The sequence below is a fragment of the Thamnophis sirtalis genome, unplaced genomic scaffold, assembly GCF_051295495.1.
Source record: "Thamnophis sirtalis isolate CommonGarterSnake01/CBP01778 unplaced genomic scaffold, rThaSir2_p1.2 scaffold_3, whole genome shotgun sequence".
Taxonomy (NCBI): Eukaryota; Metazoa; Chordata; class Lepidosauria; order Squamata; family Natricidae; genus Thamnophis; species Thamnophis sirtalis.
In genome coordinates this window covers 86,889,125-86,907,415 of record NW_028261383.1, presented here as the reverse complement: position 1 = coordinate 86,907,415, position 18,291 = coordinate 86,889,125, and the positions used below count along the sequence as shown (strand labels likewise).

Sequence of the window (18,291 nt, the reverse complement as noted above, 5' to 3'; positions counted from 1 at the left end):
TAAAAATTTTTGAAACCCACCACTGGTACAAGGTCTATCTAATAATGGCCGTATTGCCATGAAATATTATTGTCAAAGAGGCTGGAAATTTCATAACCCTGCTTATACATACATTTACTAGTTGTTATTATTTTTTTAAGAATGACAAAACTCAGTGGTTTACACCAGTATCTCTCAACTTCAGCAATTTTAAGATGTGTGGATTTCAGCTCCCAGAATTCCTCAGGCAGCATGGTGGGGAGCTGAAGTCCACATGTCTTAAAAGTTGCTGAAATAGAGAAACAGTGGTTTACACATATAACCCCAGCCATAGCATAACTGTAAAAACAAAAAGCCATAAAAAACATGATCTTTAATTTCAAATTAAAATGCCCCCAATAAGAACGAGTGATTTGATGGCACAGTGTTACTTAATTCATTATATATTAATCTAATTTAATTAATTAAAGCTGCTTAAGAAGAACTCCATTGTAACCAGCTTCTGAAAAAAAACAGCAGCTTTCATCTCTCTTGGAAGATTATTCTCCAAAAAGGGGGTAGGGGGCAGAAAGGGTGCAAACAAAGAGTATCATCACCTCAGCTCACTTCTCCTTCTTTTGGAGGCCAATGTGGTCCCCATTTTATTATCTCAGATGAAAAGCAGTCATTAGGATGATAGGGAACAGGTGATTTCCCTGGCAAAACTCTAGCCTAGTTGTGCTTGACACCATGAACAAAATGAAGGCACCCCGTTTCTTCTGATCTTCTTAAACTGTAATTAGAAGCAATTAAAGGTGGTGTGATTTTACAAAATCAGTCAACGCAAAGTCCAAAAGCACGATGGAAAGAGGGGCATCCATCAAAGGAATGGGCAACTGAGCTACTACACTCGGTCATCTCCTAGAAAGGGTGCTGGAAAGAGACCTTACCCCTTTCTGGGAGCTCCCGTAATACACTAGACTAGTAATAAATGACTGCAATTGAACTGTGCCCTTCTCCTTCAGAGCAAATTTGCATTTTACAGAATAAATGCCTATGCCTGAAATCAGAATCCCAGAAAATATGGAGGGCGGGGGAGAGAAAGGGAGGTACGGGGGAAGCTTTCATATGTAATGCAGTCTGTACCTTTGAGCCAATCCTAGAAGAATAACTCTCACCTCCTCCCCATCCATAGCACCAACACCTTCCTTCTTCCTTCCCTCTCTCCCACACACCTGCCTCATTCCTCAGGCTAGCTGGCTTATCCCCGTATGTAGCCTTTGTGTTCCCATCAGCTGGGAGCCTAGACGTCTTTTTCCTCACCATGTCCCAAACAATGATAAAGAAAGGGTCGACACCTCCAAATGTGGAAAAAGAGGGAAAAATTGGGGTAGAAGAAGAGACCAAAGTCAATCAGAATGGGAAAGGAAAGGACAGGGTTGCATTTGCTCCTTCAGCATCTCTTTCTGACTTCTTTGAACAATGAATCTCCCACCACCCCCTCATTCCTCTCAGAACAATTTGTGCCTGTCGCACACCTTGTCTTAATCAAGTGGGCCTTTTGTGGGTAACACTAGGAGTCCCCAAGTGATAGCCCTCCTCCCTCTTGATCTGGAGCGAAGTGCAGGTGGAGTTGGCCGCTTAGGGGCCAGCAGCGTGTGGGAGGTGGGTGGGTGAGGGGGAATCTTACAGTTTCTCCAAAGACTCCACTTTGCACTGGAGGGTGTATTGACTGCCAGACTGTCCCTTGAAGGGGGATTCTAAGGAAGCAACTGCAATTCTTTTTTTAAAAAGGCACGAGAGACTCTGGTTTCTCAGCTGGCGAGGTAGAACAAGGGGAGGGAAAGGAGCTTGGTGGAAAAGAGAGTATTCTGTGTGTGAGAGAGAGTGTAGCTGTGTGTGCATGCCTCTGCGGGAGGGAGGCAGGGAGGGAGGGAGGGGGGAAGGGGACTGTGGATGAAGAAAGGATTTCTCTCTCTCAGAGCTCAGTTAAACCTGCTGTCAGTTGGTGTTAAGGGAGCAACTGAAACATTCGATTCCCAGAGAAAGAGTGGCACAGCAATATAGGAGGGTAAAGAGGGAACCAAAGAGAGGGGGGGAAAGAGAGAAGAAAAAGAAGGAAGGAAGCAAGGAAGGAAGCAAGGAAGAAACCAGAAGGGGAGGGAAATACCAAAAATCTATGCTTGGACCTGGGCTTCTCTCTCGCCAATGCAAAAGGGAATATGCAGCACATTTTTGCCTTCTTCTGCACCAGTTTCCTAGGGGCAGCGTTGGGGGTCAATTTCCCCAGCAACATCCAGATCGGTGAGTGTGAAAAACGATGGCATCTTGGTGGCATCTTTCCGCGGAGAATCGATGTTGCTGCGTGTACGAGAATGGGAGGGAGAGCGAGATACAACCCACCCCTCGTCTTCGCTCGCGAAGGGGCCTCTGCGTGGAGTATAACCGCGTTCAGAGGATGAGGAGGAGACCCCCATACTGGACTTCGGGGGGGGGAAGGGTCCCTGCCTTCTAAGTGCTTCTAAAAGCACCCCCTCTTTTTGCTCTCTCTCTCCCCCTCATTCTCTCCTGCATGTGGGACTCGGCATTTCGACAATCGGGTGCAGACCACTTCGCAATCTCTTCCCCTGCTCCGGGGGAGATGCGGGGGGTTTTCGGGGTCCGTAGAGAGGGCGACCCGCCGACGGACGTCGAGTTTGGCGTTGCTCTTTGTTGTGGCTGCTAAACAAAAGCGGGGCAAGCTGTCGCCAGGCAGCTGTTGCGGTGACCTGCAGTCGCTTTCCCTCGCCTGCCCACTCGAGATCTCGTCCCTCGGTCCCCTCCCTCGGACAAAACCCGGCGCTTGGCTGGCTTCTCTGCCCCGTGCCCTGCCCCATCGCTTTTATGGCAGTTTTCCCTCCATTCCCCAGGCTGTGGGAGTGGGGTGAGGGGTATCGTGCCCCCCACGTTGCTTCCGCGTCTGGCTAGGAAACAAAAGGTGAAGCTTAAAAAATGAACAGGCTTCCTTGGCAACAACGCCGAAGTGGGGCTTCTGGTTGATCTATTTATTTCGCCGGACGCACACAAATCCGGTTTCTTATCACGCTGCTGAACCTGTCCAGGCAGCCTCTCTGGTATCTCCTCCTTCTTCCCCGCCCCTGGTGGACTTGGTACACTTGATGCTTCGGACTTCTTAGCTTTAATTCCACCTGCGGTTCCCGCTACCGGTTGCCGTTTTTTCGGTCATTTGGTTTTTATATGAACCAGCCATTCACGCTGGGCCATCTAACAAACTCGAGTCCAACAGATTACAAAACAGTGCATTCCCGAAGCCAATTGCCCCAACCGAAACATTCGGGCTAATGGAATAATTGCTTGGACCCATTGGGACACCTCATAATTGCTTACAGCCCGAATCGCTTGTTCCTATGAGCAGGGATTCAATGAACACCAGGCCTCGGGAGATCAAGGGCTTGGGTGGTCTTCTTGTTACTTCCTTAGGATAAGTAACATCCCCTTATAGAGGGCATCTCTTGGAGAACATGGCTTGATTGTGGCTTCTCTTAAACTTGGCCATTCTCTTCTCCTGTCCAAAAACAGGAGTTGCTGGAATGATGGCAAGATATATCCTTTGTTTATTCTTTTAGTTTAGCAACAACCTGTTGAAGAAACATCTGCTCAGCGTGGGCAAATCCACGCTTGGGTGAGGGGGGAGGGAGTTGGCCACTCGTTGCTGCAAAAAGGCTTAGTTTCAACGTTTAGAGTGTTGCTAAGTCCCGGTTTTATGCAGCTTCGATCTTCGTTTATAAACCTAATTGGGAGATCTGGTATCTTCGGGGTTATGTAATAATCGACTGAAATGGAATATTGTACCAAAAGCTCCTGCCAAAATTCTACCGTTCATCTTCAAGACCCCTTGAGGCTGGCTATGGACTTAATAACATTTTTAAAAGGACCTTTTGAAATTGATGACAAGTAGATTGGTTATGCCTAATTAAAACCCCTCTTCCCAATGGTTTGGGGGACTCCATTCTATGGTTTTTATTTATTGTTTGTCTGTTCTTTAGACTAACATGGCTTCCTTTCTGCCAAAGTGTTTGGAGAAATGTTGGCCACTGTCTTTTGATACCCATTAAGTGTAATTGCTGCTGTTGTAGAATACTTTTGTTACCTAAAGTTCGAGTTCTGACTTAATGTCTATTTTTTATTATATATTTTTCCCTTCTTTTTACCTTAGGGGGATTATTTCCTACTCAACAATCCCAGGAACATGCAGCCTTTATGTTTGCATTATCTCAGTTCACAGAGCCCCCCAAGCTGGCTCCACAGATTGATATTGTGAATATTAGTGACAGTTTTGAAATGACCTACACCTGTAAGTAAAGGCTAGCTATTGGCCAACCTTTTGCTCTCTCTTGACTGCTTTCGCACCTACCTGTCTGCTTATCTTTAAATTGAAACCTCCTAGCAAGGATTTTTTTTTAACAATAGGTCCTTGTTTTCCTCCCCTTTCTAAAAATTATTTCAAAAATTATTCTCTTTTATTCTTACAACTGGTTTTCATCCGTTCTCCCTTACAATGTAATTTATGGCTATTGGTTTGTAATTGTCTAAATGTGTGAAAATGACAAGATGTGAAATTATGTAAGTATTATTTATAGGTATACAATATTTTAAAAATACCCAACAGTCACCTAAGAACATAAAAGCACTCTTTCAACAATGAAAGTTTGATTATAGGTCTGGACTGAAGCAGACATACTTTGATCTTCAGCAGTTTAAATATTTCTGAGACTTAAAATGGACTATTAAAGCTTTTTTTTTAAATCACTATAGGAAATATTTTATTACTGTATCAGAAAAATGGAAATCAGTGTTATTTAGATTTTATTTATTTATTAGATGTTTTTATCCCACCTTTGTTACTTTCTAAATAACTGAAGGTGGTGAACATATATACAGTAACACTACTTCCTCCTCCTATTTCCCCCACAACAAGAGGGACTGGCCCAAAGTTATCCACTTGCCTAAGGCTGAACGAGAACTCATAGTCTGATTTCTAGGCCAGCACTTTAACCACTACACTTTACTGACTGTTATATGTTGCAAAGGTGACTATCAGTCAAGGCAATCTAAAATCTCTACTACTTGGGTTTAAAGGCTGTCAGATTGTGGTATGTTTACCACCTTGAGTTGAGTTAAAAGTTGGATAAAAATCTAATTTATTAAATAATGTAATAATATTTTTCTGCTCAGAAAAAAAAGAATTGATATGATACTATAAGGATTCTCTGAATTATTTCTCTGTTCTGTGCTGCATGAATCAGAGACTCAAATTTTAACTGAAGATGTCATTTTCATCTTCTTTTGGAACTTACCTGTTGATCCTTTCAAAGGTCTAGAAATCAAATGTCCTTGGCTTTTTTGTATGATGCTTAGACTGTTGAATTAATAATCCCCAGCCTCCCATTTTTCAGTGGTTATAGATTTCTTTGCATGAGTCTTTTGTTAATAAGGAACAATGTTTGCTTATGCAGAAGAAAGAAATGTATTTGCAACTTCTTGTGTGTGGTTATTACAGTTATTTTCAAGTGGTGGATTTAGATCCGAGTTAAAATAGAGCGTAAAATAGAAAAAAAAGACTGTGATGTGAAGGTGAGAAGTGAACCAGAACTGTTGACCTTGGATAGACACTGCTTTAACACATTAGCTTAATGGATAAAGAAAATTAAGAAAGTGATTTATCATACAATGGAGGTCAAATGAATACCATGGAAACTAGATGTATTTTAATGGGACAATATTGATGGAATAGCTGGTAAAAGATTGAAGCAGTTAAATACCAATGCATTTGTATATATTATTAGACAAGTGTCTCAGAGTTAAATGAGACCACTTTCTATTTATTCAGTTGTTTAATTTCTGGATTCAATTAATATTGATGTGTTGTATATTATAGTAAATACATTATAGTAAATTTTTCTTAATGTTTCAGGTCCCTAATTGTGGCTAAGATATCAATAGGGAACTAAGATTGTGTCCCAATGGTAAACTGTAAGCAAACCATTTTCTTCTCTCTAAAACTTAAGGGAACAATAACTCTAACTAGCTTTATATTAGAGCTCAGTTTTATGTAGAACACTTTGTCCTAGATGACCCATGAAAGTTAGGCTGCACCACCTCATTGCACTGATTCTCATTTTTCCCTCTTAAATTAAAAGCTTCCATCATTTTTCTCTCTGTGGGTTATCGACAATTGTTGCTTTTCGCAAACACGAAGACTACAGTTGGGCTTTACCAATTCAGCTTTAAAACCATGTCAGACAAGGTCTTCATCCACCTGATACTCACATAGATTCATTTCCTATAAACGTTGACAACAATAGGGAATCTCGTAATTCTTTTAGAAGGTGTTTACACAAACTCTAATTTTTTGGACAAATGTTTCATTTCAGAATGTGACTGCGTCAGGTGAAAGCAAGCATTGTCATTATGGAAATATTTCATGTGTCTTGATTCGAGAGTTGTTGGTATTCCTGTCACTATTATTTTTGGGTTGTTGCTCTTGTGGACATTATTTATCTCCAGATGTTTTTATAAGCATCTGCCTAGGCAGGGGGTTGGACTAGAAGACCTCCAAGGTTCCTTCCAACTCTGCTATTGTATGGTATTGTATAATGCTGGTTTCAGCTATTCATAAAGTGTTTGATTCTTCTATCAAAAATTGAAATGGAATTGAGTTTAAGGGCAAATATGAGTCTGGGATTCTATATTTGTGGATTATTAAGATTGTGTATGGGGCTGGCCTACCAGCATTTGCAAAAGACACTCACAATAGTGGTGTGGGAAGAGAGTTATTAACCTTTATCCACTTGTCTTTTCTCCTGCAAATCCAAAATATATTATTTTCCAAGCTCACGAGTCTAGAATAGTTGTGGAGGACAACCTTACTTGAGCATTTGCAGAAGAGGTTCAGCTGGAATAAGAGGATTATGCATTCTATTCAATTCTGGCTTCCAAAAAGTCCTTCGTAGACCTATGGTTGTGGACTTCAGATCACCCATTTTGGAGGACAACCTTTGAAAGGAATTACGCTTTGCAATCTTATGCAAAGATTTGTTCTTGCACAAATCATGAATCCTTTCATGATGTTAACAGCTAAAGCACAGAAAGCTGTAAATAAGAACCCGAGAATGTAAAGTTCTCACGATAACCTACAATCAAAAATAAAAAGAGCTTTCTAGTCTTTCCAAAGTGGAATGAAGCTAAGTTATAGTTTGCCTTATGAAAGGATTTGAATTATGCCTACATGTAGTTATTTTGAATGGAATATTAAAGTTAAAAAAAAACCTGCATACTTATAGCAGTGGATTAATCTGCAATGTGCTACATTCACATGTTGAGACTTTTTGCATCGCAAGTTCTTTCAATCCGTTTTGCTTTAAAAATGGTGTATTATCAATTATTTTGATAAAAACAACCACTCTTAATTTAAACTTGATCTGTACCACTTAATACAATAAACATAACTAATTCCAAACTGGAGAGGATAATGTTAGGTATTTCTTATCAGCAGTTTTAAATGATGAGAAATCATTTAAATCAAGAGAAAAAAGTGTCAGCATCACAAACACACAAATCAAGGTTCTTAACAGCTTGGCACTGAATACTTTGTGCTAGATGGAAAAATCTTCCAGCCATATCTTTCCCCTGTATTTAGAATGTAAAGAAGTTGATAGATTTTGGTATATTTCAATTAAATTCAGCTGAATTTTCACCATCGTTGGTAAAACTGTGTGCGTGTATGTGTCTATGTGTAAACTAACAAACAAACTTTGGTTACCCAGTAACAGCAAACAGAATTGGGAATGACACACAGCAAAACAATTGTGTGTAGGCAGAACCAGAAATAGTGATAGATTATTGCACAGTTGCCATGCCACCATTGTTAGCGAAATAAAGCAATAACAGTAAGTGCGTATAAATCGTAGCTATTTATGCAATAACATAGACTACTGCTTCATAGTAAATGAGCCTGGCATCCATTATAATTGATTGCAGACATTTATCTCTCTTTTATATTGAAAGAAAATGATTACAAGTCATATGCTATTCTGTGGCTGAAATAGCTAGTGTTTTCAGATATTACATATTTATCCCACAAAAATATAACTTCCAGCAGTATAGTATGCACCAGAATGAAGACAACCAAGTTACGGTAAGATTTATTTGACGGGAAAATAGATGAGAGAGAGAGAGAGTACCATGTTTGTTTGTTTTTAAGTCGAGAAATATTAGGAACTCGTCATGGGAAATTACATTGCAGAGTTTGCTAGTCTTTACATAGGAGATGCCTAAGCAAACAAGATATGGCAGTCATAACAGAAGGCCACTGTGCCAAATGATAAATGAAATGTACCATGGGAAAAGCATCTTAGATGAAAAATGGGACTGAGCAAAAATGTTTGACTAGCTTGCAAGTAGCAAGAGTATCAACCATTAATTTTGTATCTATAAGCTACACATTAGGTATGGGATCTAGCCATTCACTCTGGTAATGTTGTCTCATTGATTATCAAACTTAACCAGCTGGATCTATGCCCAAGAGCTATCAGCGGCCTTGTTGGAACAAGCATTTATGGGGGGAAAAACTCAACTGGGTATTTTCTCCAAGCAGTCCAAGAAGGCCTGACAGTGACACTGGTCGGCTGATTTGCTGGCTCTTAATGAACAATGAGAAAGAAGAGAAATGATAAAGTATAAATTGGGATTCATAATGGCAGTGGTCCACTGCAGCTTTTTGTTAGAATTTCCATTGGGAAGCATGGGTTTGCTAGCAACATTGGTGCAAGTTTCTGCATTGACCAGGATGTTGTGTTGTATGGATGCCGTCCTGCGTATGAACTTGTCCTGTAAATTTCATGCAATGCAGTATTTCACAGTATGGTTCGTTCACAATACTATGTAACAACGTTTAATATTTTGTGCCTTCATTACATAGCATTTTCATGCTTTTTAATATTTTAGGATCTCTCTAGTTGGCCCAAAGAATTTCACTTTTCAAATCAGAATAGTTGCAATAGAAGTAGTAATAGTAATAGGGTGATTAATTAAACATAAGCTTTCTTACTATGGAACAATCCCAACGATGGAGAGTATCAAACATACATTTGTGAGTTTAGATCTTCTCACAAGATACAAGGTTCAATGTCATTACTGTAGATTACTGTAGCAATGAATGAAAAGTACTCCCAAGTTCTTTGTGTGCAATTTAGAGTTCAATACTCTTTGTATACTGAATTCTTCAGAGAAGCTGCAATCATTTCTCAGAAATATGCTTATAAAATTCTGACCATTTGTGATGTCCTATAACTGCAGGTGTTCTAGGAGATTATAAAAGCATGTGAAAAAAGCCATTTCTGTTATTGTTCCCTGAACAGTTTCTTTTATCAGTTAGTTAATTATTTATTCAGCAACATACGGCAGTTTGCCAATGTTTTTTGGAAGTAAAGGGAGAAAAAATTAAGATAGAGCTACTTGGAGAAACTTTTGTAGAGACTCTAAAACAAGAAGTAATAGTATAACTGTCTGAATTTTCTGTATTTCAGAGCATAATAGACTATTGATTTGAATCATCAATTTTTGAGGAGATGAAAGCTAAAGAAATAGATTATTGTTTTAAAACAAAATGGCAAGTGGCAGATTCAGCAGGAGCGTGTTCATTATACATTCATTCATGAAGCTCCCCTTGACATCCTGAAGGACCTAGTATCTACTGATTTCACCTGATAGCTGAGTTTGATTGTCATCACAATAATATTGCTCTTGCAAGAAATAATTAACTCAATTTTATGATCAAGCAATTATGCTGAAGCAGGGTTTGATGGGGTCTGTAATTGGAGCACTATAAGACACATAATGGTAATATTTTGGACTCTTTAGTTGCTTCCTTTTCTCACTGAAAATGTTTGCTGGAATGCTTGGCCTGAAATGCAAGAAATAATAAATCAGAGTTTGGTTAAAACTTATACAATAATCAATTCTGTAATTCAGTTGCAAACTTTCGGAGGTGCAGAAAGATGTCTCTCTACCTTCGTTACAAGTGACAGATATTTCTTTCCTTTCAAAGGCATTCCTGATATTTCGTACTAGAAGACTCAATAGTCAGGTTTTCCTTTCGTTTTGACCAATCTATGAACCTGAGAATTAATTAACAATTAGAGGATGATGGCTAGAATCTTTTTTGTTTTTACTTTTTAAGTTTTTTAACGAATTTGTTTTATTAAAATATTTCACAAAGAATTAAAAAAAAACACACAAACATAAAAAATAGAAAAAGATCATAAAAAGGTAATATTAAAAGTGAAGAATCACAAAAAAGCCAGAAAAATTTAAAAAATCTGAAGCAACAACTTGTGATCTTCTTTGCAGCAGTTATAAACATAACAATTACCATCTTCACTCTCCCATGGTGAATATCAGTTTCCTTATTCCTATAAAACTTTTTAATCAATACATTCTGAAATCAATTATTCATGTTTATCCATTTTCAGCAAACAGTTACAAAGGATTTCTAGACTTTTATAAAAGTAGTTGTAGTTCTCTCTTTAATCAAATAACTCAATTTAGTGATTTCTGTAGGCTCAGACATCTTCAAAATCCGTTTCTCCATTAATGATTTTTCTGTAGTCTTCCACCTTTGTGCTTATAATATCCTCACTGCAGTTACCATACTGGGTAACAATTATTAAGGCAAAGATGGAGTGATTTCAATTTTTAGCATTTACTTACAAATAAATCTACAGCCATAGAAATCTGTGAACCAGACAGATTTAGGTAAATGGATATATATTGAGAATTAAGGTACAAGCTATTTCTAAATACATGCTTTAACCCAGGAATTTGTGATGAGTATCAGAACCAAGAATGCAATTCAGTTCTCACAACAATAATACAGTCTGATTTTCTTTTCATTATTTTTTCCCGAGCAAGCTAAGGTAGGGTATGCTAGCTTTTAAACTATTGTTAGATCAGATCTATTGAAAACCATCTAGAAATTGACTTATAGATCCAAACTTGTTTTTGGTCACTTGTATGCTAATTACCAACATTTACTACAACATTAGAGAGAAAGTAGAGAAGGGATCAAGGGAATCGGCCATATTGGACTTAATTCTCACTAACAGAGAGGAAATGGTAGAAGGTGTTGAAGCCACAGGAACCCTGGGGGCAAGTGACCATGCAATATTGGAATTCAACATTATGCAAACACAAGTACTAGAACAAAGTCAAACTAGAGTCTTGGATTATAAGACAGCTAATTTCAATAAATTTAGAGATAGCTTGGGAAGAATTCCATGGATGAGAATCCTCAAGAAGAAAAAAACTCAAGAAGCTTGGGAAATTTTGAAATATGAGATTATAAAAGCTCAGTCTAGCACAATACCAATGACAAAGAAAAAATAATAGCTCCCAAAAGAAACCAGCATGGCTGCATAAAGAACTCTTTGACAAATTGAAAGACAAAAAAGGTAAGTATAAAAAGTGGAAAAGGGGGGACATAACTAAGGCAGAATATCAGCAAATATCCCAAGCCTCTAAAGATGAAGTAAGGAAAGCTAAAGCTCACAATGAAGAAAGGCTTGCCACAAAAGTAAAAAATAACAAAAAAAAGCTTCTTCCAACATGTTAAAAACAAGAAAAAGGTTAAGGAAACAATTGGTCTATTGCTAGGAGAAAGTGGCAAGAAGGTGACAAGCAACAGGGAGAAAGCAGAACTTTTAAACTCATTTTTTGCATCTGTCTTTACACAAAGGGATAAAACAGTCCAACCTATCAAAAACAGCACCACAAAAATCAGATTAGGAACACAAGTTGGAATAGGGAAGAAAATGGTAAGTGAACACCTGTCTACCCTAGATGAGTTCAAATCACCAGGACTGGACGGATTACACCCCAGGGTTCTGAAGGAACTGGCAGATGAGATCTCAGAACCACTGAACTATATCTTTCAGAGATCCTGGAGCATCAGGGAATTGCCAGAGGACTGGAAAACAACTGATGTGGTTCCCATCTTCAAAAATGGAAAATAAATAGATCCAGGAAACTACAGACCTATCAGCCTGACCTCAATACCAGGAAAGATTCTGGAAAAGATAATCAAGCAACAAATTAGCGAACACCTAGAAGTAAACAAAGTAATAACCAAAAGCCAACATGGGTTTGTCAAAAACAGATCATGCCAGACTAATCTTATTGGATTCTTTGACAAAGTGACAAAATTAGTGGACCAGAGGAATGCCGTCGATATAGTTTATTTGGACTTCAGTAAGGCATTTGATAAGGTAGACCTTAACCTACTACTAGATAAAGTAGAAGAATGTAGGTTGGACAGAATCACCACAGATGGTTTTGTAACTGGCTGACCAACTGCACTCAACGTGTAGTCCTCAATGGAACTGCATCTACATGGAGGGAAGTATGCAGTGGAGTACCCCAAGGCTCTGTTTTAGGCTCGGTACTCTTCAACATCTTCATCAATGATTTGGATGAGGAAATAAATGGGGAACTCATCAAATTTGCAGATGACACCAAGCTGGCAGGAATAGCCAACACTCCAGAAGATAGGCTAAAGATACAGAAGGATCTTGACAAACTTGAACATTGGGCACTATCTAATAAAATGAAATTCAATGGTGAAAAGAGTAAGGTTCTACATTTAGGCAAGAAAAACGAAATGCACAGGTACAGTATGGGTGGTACCTTGGTCAATAGTAGTAACTGTGAGAGGGATCTTGGAGTCCTAGTGGACAACCATTTAAATATGAGCCAGCAGTGTGCAGCAGCTGCCAAAAAAGCGAACACAGTTCTAGGCTACATAAATAGTGGGATAGAATCAAGATCATGTGAAGTGTTAATACTACTTTATAATGCCTTGTAAGGCTACACTTGGAATACTGCATTCAGTTTTGGTTGCCACGATGTAGAAAAGATGTGGAGACTCTAGAAAGAGTGCAGAGAAGAGCAACAAAGATGATTAGGGGACTGGAGGCTAAAACATATGAAGAACGGTTGCAGGAACTGGGTATGTCTAGTTCAGTGAAAAGAAGGACTAGGGGAGACATGATAGCAGTGTTCCAATATCTCAGGGGTTTCCACAAAGAAGAGGGAGTCAAACTATTCTCCAAGGCAATTGAGGGTAGAACAAGAAGCAATGGGTGGAAACTAATCAAGGAGAGAAGCAACTTAGAACTGAGGAGTAATTCCCTGACAGTTAGAACAATTAATCAGTGGAACAGCTTGCCTCCAGAAGTTGTGAATGCCCCAACACTGGAAGTCTTTAAGAAGATGTTGGATAGCCATTTGTCTGAAATGGTATACAGTTTCCTGCCTAGGCAGGGGGTTGGACTAGAAGACTTCCAAGTTCCCTTCCAACTCTGCTATTGTATTGTATTGTATTATTTGATTTGGGGTGGGGAAGTATTGTTGGGGTGGGGAAGCTGCTGAATGGTTGAGCTTTATTTATGTTATGTTCTAGACTGGCTTAGTTCCTTGCTTTGTTGGTGATTGTAACTTCAGACATGGCATTCTGTGGGATTTTACTATAAATAATAATAAAAGTGGTAGTAGAAGGATTTGGAAAGGAGGAAAAGAAAGAGGAGAAATGGTTAAGTTTGGTACTAGGCTGAGATCTTTTTCTGTAGAATACATCAGACCCTTGCTTGGGCTCCAAAGCTGTCATGTAGCTGCAAGAAGTAATCGGCATGCATATTAATATTTTCAATTGCAGTTCTAAACGTATTGCAATTAAATAATTATTATGTGTCGGATGAAAAAAACTCTGTTGATAAAGTGTATATTGGTCGCTATTTCTCCGAATGGCACTGTTGTCATCTATTCCACAGGTAATCAATTAAAATGCAGTTTTGTAATTAAACTTCCCTGAGTTCAGTCGTACGATACTATGCAAATTTTGTGTGTTCTGTTTGTTTATCCCAGGAGTGCCATAAAAGCAACTAAGATGCATGTTCTAAATGTTGGATTGTTGCAAACCGTTAGGCTGTTAAAAGCCATTGAATGTGAGATGCTTGGAGTGTGCATGATTTCAGCCGCAGTTACCTAAGCAGCACAGAAAGTAATGTAATCAGAACAATGACTGTTCACCCAAAGGCTATCTTTAACAGTGCGGAAATACAACTGCTAATGCAACCGTATGATGAGGACCTGTTTATTTGGGTTTACAGTATTAATGTCTCAATTTATATAATAATTTTATTGCTGCAATAACAGCAGAGTTGCAAATGGCAGCACTGACCAGAGGTTACTAGGCTTGAAAGAGGCAGGTTTGGGACAGGAAAGAACTTGAGTGGGAGGCCAGGGCTGTAAGCTAGCCTGAGAAGTTGAAAAACACGGTAGAAGAAAGTAATAACAAATCCCCTGTCTTGCTGCCAAGAAAAGTACATGGATGTATCGAGCGCCAATTGAATGAGACTTCTTACTTTTCAAACTTTTACAAAGCTGTTTTTAGACAGTGCTGTGAGCCGCAGAAGGACTTTCTGTTAGGTTCTAAATCGAGTGAGTACTACAAGTGCCACATCCTGTGTGAAAGCTCTACCATCTGCCTTGGAAGAAGGCTCTGTTCTTTCCTTCCAAACATCCAGCCAGGAGGTGCATTTTCTTAGGAGAAAAAAAAAAGACACTGCGCAGTTTGGGAGGTTTTGCTTTCAGATCTGGTTTCTGAACAATCAATGTTTCAATCAGAAACATTGTAGTAGATCTGGAAGGGACGTTGGAGGTGTTCTAGTCCAACCAACCCCTTGCTAAGCAGGAGAGATAAGTGGCTGGTCCAGTCTCTTCTTGAAAGCCTTCAGTGACGAAGCACCTACAACCTCTGAAGGCAAGCTGTTCCACTGGTTAACTGTTCTCACTGTCAGAAAGTTCCCCCTTATTTCTAGGTTGAATCTCTCCTTAGTCAGTTTCTATCCATTATTCCTTGTCCAGACTTCAGGGGCTTTGGACAATAGTTTGACCCTCCTCTCTCTGTGGCAGGGCCTCAAATATTGGAACACTGCTATCATCTCCCCCTTGGTTTTTCTCTTCGCTAAACTAGCCATGCCCAGTTCCCGCAACCGTTCATGTGTTTTAGTCTCTAGGCTTTCAATCATCTTATTTGCTCTTCACTACACTTCTTCTAAAGTCTCAACATCTTTTTTGTAATGTGGTGACCAAAATGGGATGCAGTATTTCAGGTGTGGTCTTACTAAGGTTTTATAACAAATAGGCCTTGCCATGGAAAAGTAGGGATTGATGCAAAAAAAAAAATCTTACACATATCACTAAAATTAACATTCCGTGGCAGCTACAGTATATGTGTATCATCAACAACCAGATTTTTTTTTCTTTGCAACTGTACGCATCTGCCTTAGCATGGCAAGCTACTTAGCAAAGTCACATTACTCTCTGAAGAACAGTGGAGGTGGAACATTCAGATGTTCCACTCGACTGATAGTGTAGATTAGGAGTGTCAAACTCGTGGCCCATGGGCTGGATGCATCACGTGCTGGCCACACCCATCCCTGTTTTAGCAAAGGGGGAAAAGTTGCAATACATCACGTGATGATGACATGAAGATGCAAGTTTGACGCTCCAGGTGTAGATGAAGAAAACCAAGGGCCAAGTGTGCTGCACTTTGTTGAAGAGAAGTGGGGCTCTGGTTTGCTTTGATCAAAATATTAACAAAGCTCTGCAGAGCTCCAAGGTGTATGTTGTGTTCAAATAATTAAAGTGAGGCTAGAAATGCCTGCCTGTGAGAACTCATGTCTCATATAAGATCTCATATTAACTATAAGACTCCCCATGCTGTAAAAGAAAAAACTGACCTTCTGTTTGAATATGACACTTTCTCCTCTGCCTTCTCTATTTCTCAAAATAGTTTGATCCCAAATTATCCCATTAGCGCTTTGTTCTGACACTAGGATCTGGGTACAGCTGTAGCCATCTCAAGATGCTTCTAAGGACAGAAAAAAGAGGACCTTGAAGAATCAGATTGCCTGAGGAGGTTAAATGAGAGTTGGAATGGTTTTTCATGATAGTGTTCTAGCATCTTCTAAGCACCACCCAGTTAAAAGGAGAAACAAAGCCTTGTGCTCCACTGCAATCTCCCTTTGTTTGCTTGGAACAGCAGTCATTCCTTCTGGCGCTGACTCTGTTGCTTCAATTCTCTCCATCCTGCCCTTTAAAATATTACTGACAATCGTCTTCAAACGCAAGGTATTTTTTGCTTCCTAATTTTTCCCAGTATGCATTTTATCCTGACTCATTGAAAACAGTTCTGTTCCCCATAACCCAGATTGGTTGCAGGAGAAAAAGGAACTGGGGTATAAATCTAATTAAGCCAAATAAAGATTGATTTCTTGGCAGAAATGGTGGTCAGGGGAAAAGTGAGGAAGCATTCTACATACAGATTATCTGGACTGTGTTTTTTATTCCTCCTTTTGGGTGACTGAATAAATAGGAAACGTGTCTCAAACCGGACATGCTAAAATTATATACGGCCAGAGCCAGAGATCCTTAAATGTATGGTGACAGTCCAGTTAATAATTGAAGCTTGGCATTGTAATAGAGACACATATAAGGAATAACGGAATGTTTTCCAGGATTTGAGCACATTGCACAGAAATGGAGTTAAACTGATTTTTGGTATGCTCTGAGTCTTTTGGTCTTTCATTATCTTTTCTGGGTAAGACCTGCTAAAATGAAAAGGATATCAAACTTTGTAAAGAGGCAGGTTATTAGAGATTGGGTCATTTATGTTATACCCTTATAGGTTTTGTGTAGCCTCAGCAGGTGGCAGCACATTACTGACCTAACCTGGACCTGAAAAATTAAGCAGGGATTTCACTGGATGGGATTACAGGAAATCCTATAACTCAAGTTAGACTTGAATACGTAAACACCTCTCAGAAAAAAAAAAGCCATGGCAATCCAGTTCTGAATTGTGGCCAAGAAACCATATAGGCATGCCCATGGAGTAATCATGTATCAAGCTTAGAATAAAGAAAGCAAACAAAATTTATTTTTTTATAGAATCGTAGGACACCCAGAGAAGTTAGTTTGATTGTTTTCCCCTTTTGGTAGAGAATCAACCATCAACCAAGTTTCAGAAGTTATCTGCCAACAGCAATCTGTTTAGAACATGGCTGGGAAAACTGTGATCCTTCAGCCACCCATCATCTTTAAAAGTTGACCGCACGTAGGGAGTTTGAAAGAACTGGAAGTTCAATTTAATTTGGTAGGAAACAGAGTCCTTGCAAGATCATTTTGTCTTATGTCTTAGCAACCAGTTGCTGAGGAAGTAGGAAGGAAAGCAAAGGGGGCATCAGAAAGGGGGAAAAAACCCACCAAAAGGCCAATGGAAGAGAGCACAGCAAGAAAAAAGCACTTTGGATGCTAATCAACCCTCAATTCCTCCCGTTCCTAAATGAAATACATGTCTGGAAAGCAAAATATAGCATAATCATTGTAGAGGAACAAGGGTTTGGGGAAACCCTTTGCTGTCCTTTTTGTATTAAGGCCCTTTCCTATATACTGATGCAATGGTTTTGCTTAAATTTCCACTTACAGAATTAAAATTGTTTCCCCATTTATGTGAATGCGATTGCTAAATGAGGTTCACCTTTTCACTTTCAGTCTTAGGGATGCATTCTTCAACTCAATAACGCAGTAGTTCAGTCAGTCCCAGTTATGAATGGTTGTTCCATGGCACACTCTAGGTTATATAATTGGATGAATAAATTTAACCACAATTTGAGCAAATAAAATGTCTGTAATGCAAAGAATGACTACCTGACCATTCAACTTCAGAAAGAATAAAGATGAGGAAAGTAATGCCTTCTAAACCATGGTAGTAGTAAGTGGTTTATTGTGTTATAAACATTATTGTCCTGAAAGGAAACGTTTTGGTGTGTAGAATTGTGAATTCAATCTTAAGTCACCCCAAAGGTGCTTTTCCAAGAGGCAATTGGACTTTCTGGTTTTTCTTTGAAGACATTTTCCTTCTCATCCAAGAAGCTTCTTCAGCTCTGCTTCTTGGATGAGAAGCGAAACATTTTTTTAAAAAAAACCAGAACATCCAGTTGCCTCTTGTACAAAGTACCTTTGTGACAACCATGACCAGTCATGTACCATGATTGAGAATCTCCATAGACATTCAAGCTTAAGACTGAGTCTTGTAAATACCAGAGTTATGATCCAAAAGTGTTAAGTTCCAATAATTCTTGAAGTAGCTGTTGTATTGTAAGACCAAACATGACCTTGTCATGTTCCTGACGATGTCATTCAGTATTAAAGAATATT

At 39.1% G+C, this 18,291-nt stretch overlaps 1 protein-coding gene across 3 annotated transcripts in view; it reads left to right on the top strand.

Annotated features, from left to right (window-relative positions):
- Nucleotides 1-1,912: 1,912 nt before the first annotated feature.
- GRIA1 (glutamate ionotropic receptor AMPA type subunit 1) overlaps nt 1,913-18,291 on the top strand; it is a 242,069-nt gene continuing 225,690 nt past the window's right edge. For 2 of the 3 annotated variants that reach the window (XM_014071071.2, XM_014071069.2), the window contains exons 1-2: nt 1,915-2,262; nt 4,175-4,312. In XM_014071071.2, coding sequence (XP_013926546.1) covers nt 2,181-2,262; nt 4,175-4,312 — 220 coding nt within the window. In that variant the 5' untranslated portion in view covers nt 1,915-2,180. Of the gene's footprint in view, nt 2,263-4,174; nt 4,313-18,291 lie in introns of all 3 variants that reach the window. The other variant, XM_014071070.2, reaches the window with a different exon arrangement.